A 6,230-nucleotide genomic window follows, 5' to 3' on the forward strand; every position below is an offset into this window, starting at 1 on the left:
ACTCTTCTAGGGGTGCTGGGAGCTATATATGCATTGTGGGGGGAGGGATGAGTAGTTATATAACTGTCTCATTGTCACTCAGCTGATTGTTGGCAAAGCCAAAACACAAACCTGTCTGGATTTTTCTGACTTCAAACCCACACTTTTTGATGCTGTGACTATGGAAAAAAAAGGAAAGGAAATAATCACTAGCCACTTCCCCTCATCTTTTCTTTTTTTCAAAGAATTTCAGCTACCCTTGAGTTACCAAACTTCCAAAGGGACTCCAAGGCCGGGCATGGTGGCTCATGCCTGTAATCCCAGCACTTTGGGAGGCCGAGGCAGGTGGATCACCTGAGGTCAGGAGTTCAAGACCAGCCTGACCAACATGGTGAAACCCCATCTCTACTAAAAATACAAAAATTAGCCAGGCGTGGTGGTGCGTGCCTGTAGTCCCAGCTGCTTGGGAGGCTGAGGCAGGAGAAACGCTTCAACGTGGGAGGCGGAGGTTGCAGTGAGCAGAGATCACGCCACTGCACTCCAGCCTGGGCAACAGAATGAGACTCCATCTCAAAAAAAAAAAAAAAAAAAAAAAAGATTCCAATTGTCCTTTGAGAGGAAAGTCCCATTATTCTAGGATATTTATCTTCATTTCCCTGGAATGCCCTTCCTGCTCAAAACTGAACTCTGACTTTTGATCCTGCAATGATCAGGACTCCCGTCTTTGATCAGATATACTCTTGGCCAAGAAAGCAGGGAAGGAGACACTGGATCAGGGAGCAAGTGACCCTTAGGTATGATCCCACTTCCTAATCTGGTAATCCCATTCTGCTTGCTCAGCCATATAGGAATTAATACTAAAGAGATCCCAGTTATTCTATACACCAGGGGGTCATGAGAAAATATCATTCTCCACCATAGCCCTTCAGAATAGAAGAAAGGGATGCATATTGTAGTCTCTTGGCCTTATTTTTCCATCGATTTCTCTTTCCCAATTGAGCCTAGAAATTAGACTCATATAGCCACAAAAATAAGACTTTATTGAAAAAAGTACATAATTCAATATAAATACAATAAATAATCCTCCCCAAACTGTCCCCAGGAGGATAAATAATCCCCAAATTTCCCTTCCCATCTAATAAATACTCAACCTTATCATAGGTCAGCATCACATGTCAGTCAGTATTGGTAATTTTCAACATATGCAGGTCCCACTAAAATTAATGGACTAATTAACCTGTTGGCTCACAGGTGCCTGGGGTGGTAGATTTATCTTGGCCTTGCTGGGCCATGGAGATCTGAGTGCCATCCTTGAGCTGCTGCCTTTAGGGACTCAGGGTTGCTGCTCCATGGGCAAAGACCCGGGCGGCTACAGCCACAAAGGCCTGGAGGCTGCGAAGGATTTTGAAGCGGAGAAGGAGACGCTGCCATGGCTGGCTGGGACTGAGGCTTGGAATCTGCTGAGTCTCCCAGTGGTGACCCTCAGGCTGAAAGGACATAGGACACAGTCAGAGAAGACTCTAAACCCTTAACCCCCAACCCTCTGTCTCTGACACCTGCAAGCCCCCATCCTCCACGCCCCTACTTCATACCTGCAGGAGTTGGCTGAGGCCCAGTAGGGAGGCATGAAGCTGGCCCACAGGGCTATCAGGGAGCAGAGAAGGCTCCCCTGTGAAAATATCCGATCCTAGCAGCTTCTCATAAAAAATCAGACCCTGGTGGATCCTTTGCAAGCAGAACTAGGGAGAAAAGAAAGCAATGAAAGAGGACACCCTCTTCCTACTCCATTCACTGAAGACTCACCCAGTTTCTTACTATTTTCAGACACAACTTCTGGTTTACCATGGTACCCAGCCATGTTCTCAGTCCCCTCTCCTTCATTGCCCAGCCACATCCCAGTGGTACCTGACTGTTGTCCCTGAGTCCTTGGGGGTCACAGCCATCTCCACACTGGATATGGGGAACATCATTTGTAGTCTCTTCATCTCCCTCTTCTCTTAGATCCTGGAATGAAGGAAGAGGTGGAAAGAATGAAGAAGTAAGATAGTACTTCTGAAGCCAACCTGGACCCTCAGGCCCATGACTCTCCCAGGAACCCTACTCTCTTGTCCTCTCTTACTCCCTAATGGCCTTCAACCCTCCAGCTTCCACTCAAGGTCACGGTCTTCTGCCACAGCCTTGGAGAGCCTGGACTCCTGTTAGGCTCCAGGGGCTGCCACTCACCATGTGTCCCACTAGTGGATGTGCACTCCAGGCCAGTGTGCAGAGCTTCTGTGAAAGCTGCTGGCACTGAGTCCAGGCAGGGCTGCTGCCCCCAGGCACAGCTCTGCCCTGAGCTGTCCAGGGCAGCAGCAACAGCAGCATTACAGCTCTGCTCCCCAGCATCTTTTTGCCTTCTCCTCAAATCTGGCTGGCTCTGCGCCTTGCACCAGTCCTGGTGGAATCTCTGCCCACTTCCACTTGCTTTGAGCCTGATTCTCTCTGTTCAGCGCGTCTCTGGTTTGGTTCCCTCAGTTGTTCACCGAGTTTGTAAGCTGCTTCCTGTTGTTTTTCTCCCTTTGTCTCTGAGTCTTTTAAGGTCCCTGCATTGTAAGGCCCGCCCTTTATACCAGCAGGTGACTCACAGCAGGTGGGATTCCCCTCCCTGCATCATCCCCCTCTGTGGGGAGCCCAGGTATGCAGCCTCAGTTCCAGGGGAAATGAGTAGTGTGGTTGCTGTGGCTAGAGGCCTGGGATGGGACACATGTGTAATGCTCTCCAGGAATCGAAATAGCTATAGAAGGGGCGGGGATGGGGGGCACAGCGGGGATGGGGTGGGAGGGGTAAGGGAGAACAAATATTTAAATTAATCTGGTCTCAAGTTCCTTCCTGTTTGATCTTTCCCTGATCTTTTTGCCTCTCAAAGCTATACCCCTACCCCACCCCAAACCTAATTTCCTCACTTCCTCCTGCTTGAGGAAAAAGCAAAACAGAGAAACATTCATTCATCTCCCAAGAGGATGGTGAGCTGTTTGCAATGAAGTTTGATTCCTACCTGATGCCCCCATTAGGAATAAATGGGCTTCTTTTTCTCAGTTGGAAACAACATTATTTCAACTGGATGGTCCTGGTTTCATGGGAGAGAATGCGCATGAAGGAACTTGGAGAACTGGGAAGCCAGTATGAGGTCTTATTGCTCCCCATTTCAGGCCTCACAGTGGAGGTTAGAAAGGCTCTTGTGGGAAGAGGGTTATTGACTAAGAACCACCTGACTCCTCAACCCTAGTGGCCCAAGATTTCATAGGCTCTATAAGAGTTGGATGATGTTTTTTTCAGGACTAGTGCAAATAAGGCCTGGAAGTTCAACTTAGACATTCCAGCACCTAGTCCCATGGCCTCATTCTGACGTCATCCAAATTGTTCTGGGACCCTCCACTGGGGTCGGGGCAGTCCCAGCTTTGGACCCCATGGCTAGGAAGCCCAGGAGTTCTGGGTAGTCGAAGGTGCAGTGTCAATGACTCTGGCTGGTCCTTCAGCTTGTTGCATCCATGGGTAAAATCCACTGACACCGATTTCATCACCCTCCATGATGCAACATCGAGTGAAACAGCTAAGAGTGTGAGGTTGGGCGTGGGAGTGGAAGGTGGTCCAAAGCCGGGACTGCCCCGACCCCAGTGGAGGGTCCCAGAACAATTTCGAAGACGTCAGAATGAGGCCATCGGTGACCACACAGCTGGCTCCAAAGCCTCCCCCAAGAGGTTGACCCTTTTCTTCTGAGAAACTTGTCCTGAATGGAGGTCTCCCTTCCCTTAGAGCTATTCAAAACTGCCCAATGACACTTCTGGTTCAAATATTATGATTCTGTAGGTATGAGCTGAGAGAAGAAAAAAAAAATTACGATTCTAAGTTAAATCTACCGAGGGCCGGGTACAGTGGCTCACGCCTGTAATCCCAGTACTTTGGGAGGCCGAGGCAGGCGGATCATGAGGTCAGGAGTTCGAGACCAGCCTGGCCATCATGGTGAAATCCTGTCTCTACTAAAAATACAAAAATGAGCCGGCACGGTGGTGGGTGCCTATAGTCCCAGCTACTCGGGAGGCTGAGGCAAGAGAATCGCTTGAAGCCAGGAGGCAGAGGTTGCAGTGAGCCGAGATCGCGCCACTGCACTCCAGCCTGGGTGACAGAGCAAGACTCTGTCTCAAAAAAAAAAAAAAAAAAAATGGAAATCTACCCTTTAGATTAAACATTTCCAGCATCAGAGAATTATCTGAGTTTGGGTGAGAACTGTTTTGCCTCTCTCCCTAATAAGGTGGACACAAATGGAATAAGGAAAGGGGAGGGGGCAGGATAGGGAGTTCACCTTACTTGTGTACAACGTCTCCTATGTTCTTCCCATCTCTGGTCCCCATTCTGGGAGCCCTAAAAGATAAGAGATGAAAGAAAGATGAAAAGGAGGAGGAAGTAGAGCCTGGGGGATGGGATGAGAGGGACAAGGGTGAGTTGGAGGCACAGGGCTCTGCCTCTTTGTTTCACTTCCTGGTGCTGCAGGAGTTGGGTAGGAAGAAGGGTTGGTGGGGAGATTGTGGGACTGTTGCGTGGCAGGAACTACATCCAGGGCTACAACTGACCTGGAGCTATAAGGAGCCCTTGACGTCAGCTGGGCCTAAACCGTTATGCAAATCGCATTCACAAGACACTCCTAGGCAGGTCTTTCCAGTTGTATGCCTAGACTCCAAATCAGTTGAAGTTCCCCCAGGTGGTTAATAATGATGGCTAATATATCCAACTCTCGCTTAATGCCAAATACTTTGTCTAAGCACTTTACATGTACTAAACTATTTAATTTTCACAATAACCCTTTAAGGTAGATACTATTACCCTATATTACAGAGGAGGAGGCTGAGGTGCAAAGATAAGCAATTTGCCCAAGATCACAGAGCTTCTAAGTGGCTAGAATTCCTTTTTTTTTTGAGATGGAGTTTCGCTCTTGTTGCCCAGGCTGGAGTGCAATGGTGCCATCTCAGCTCACCGTAACCTCCGCCTCCCGGGTTCAAGTGATTCTCCTGCCTCAGCCTCCCAAGTAGCTGGGATTACAGGCATGCACCACCATGCCCGGTGGCTAATTTTGTATTTTTAGTAGAAACAGGGTTTCTCCATGTTGTTCAGGCTGGTCTTGAACTCCCAATCTCAGGTGATCCACCCGCCTGCGGCCTCCAAAAGTGCTGGGATTACAGGCATGAGCCACCACACCCAGCTTAAGTGGCTAGAGTTCTAATGCAGACAATCTAGCATCAGATCCTGCATTCTTTTTTGTTCTTGGTTTTTGGGGGGTTTTGTTGAGACAGGGTCTCACTCTGTCACCCAGGCTGGAATGCAGTGGCACCATTTCCGTTCACTGCAACCTCCACCCCTGGGACTACAGGCACAAGCCACCATCCCGGTCTGGATCCTGAATTTTTAATCACTGCATTACACTGGATACTGTACGCCAGGTATGGTGGCTCATGCCTGTAATCCCAGAACTTTGGGGGGCCGAGGCAGGAGGATCGCTTGAGCTTAAGAGTTCAAGACCAGCCTGGGTAACGTGGCAAAACCCCACCTCTACAGGAAAAAAAAAAATTATCTGGGTTTGGTGGCCAGTGCCTGTAGTTACAGCTAGCTGGGAGGCTGAAGTGGGAGGATCGCTTGAGCCCAGGAGGTTGAGGCTACAGTGAGTGAGAGGGCCAATGCGCTTAAGCATGGGCAACAGAGTGAGATCCTGTCTCAAAAAAAAAAAAAAAAAAAAAAAGGCTGGGCGCGGTGGCTCACACCTGTAATCCCAGAACTTTGGGAGGCCGAGGCAGGCAGATCACGATCTAATATTACTGTATTAGAAACAGTAATTACAGCTGAGCTAAATAATCTATGTCATGGATGCTCTTGTGTCTCCTCACAGTATCCTTTTTTCTTTTCTTTTTTTTTTTTTTCTTTTTTTTGGGACGGAGTTTCGCTCTTACTGACCAGGCTGGAGTGCAATGGTGCCATCTCGGCTCACTGCAACCTCCGCCTCCCGGGTTCAAATGATTCTCCTGCCTCAGCCTCCCAAGTAGCTGGGATTACAGGCTCCCGTCACCAGGCCCGGCTAATTTTGTATTTTTAGTGGAGACGGGGTTTCTCCATATTGGTCAGGTTGGTCTCGAACTCCCGACCTCAGGTGATCCGCCCACCTCGGCCTCCCAAAGTGCTGGGATTACAGGCGTGAGCCACTGCGCCCGGCAGACATGGATTATTTA

General features: G+C 49.0%; 1 protein-coding gene across 1 annotated transcript; it reads right to left on the reverse strand.

The window, feature by feature from the left end:
* Positions 1 to 998: 998 nt before the first annotated feature.
* IL23A (interleukin 23 subunit alpha) lies at positions 999 to 2,781 on the reverse strand. Its single transcript, XM_522436.8, has 4 exons — positions 2,203 to 2,781; positions 1,885 to 1,983; positions 1,572 to 1,718; positions 999 to 1,466 (listed from the first exon to the last, which is right to left on the reverse strand). The coding sequence occupies exons 1-4, from the start codon at positions 2,362 to 2,364 to the stop codon at positions 1,305 to 1,307; spliced, it is 570 nt and encodes a 189-aa protein (XP_522436.3). The 5' UTR covers positions 2,365 to 2,781; the 3' UTR covers positions 999 to 1,304.
* Positions 2,782 to 6,230: the final 3,449 nt, after the last annotated feature.

The sequence above is a fragment of the Pan troglodytes genome, chromosome 10 (genome assembly GCF_028858775.2).
Source record: "Pan troglodytes isolate AG18354 chromosome 10, NHGRI_mPanTro3-v2.0_pri, whole genome shotgun sequence".
NCBI classification, from domain to species: domain Eukaryota; kingdom Metazoa; phylum Chordata; class Mammalia; order Primates; family Hominidae; genus Pan; species Pan troglodytes.

Excerpts from the sequence above, each read along its gene's own strand:
- IL23A (XM_522436.8), bottom strand. The coding sequence starts at position 2,364 with ATGCTGGGGAGCAGAGCTGTAATGCTGCTGTTGCTGCTGCCCTGGACA. Across the intron at positions 1,984-2,202 it reads ATCCACTAGTGGGACACATG|GATCTAAGAGAAGAGGGAGA; the intron begins GTGAGTGGCAGC and ends CCTTCATTCCAG. Across the intron at positions 1,719-1,884 it reads GACTCAGGGACAACAGTCAG|TTCTGCTTGCAAAGGATCCA; the intron begins GTACCACTGGGA and ends TTTTCTCCCTAG.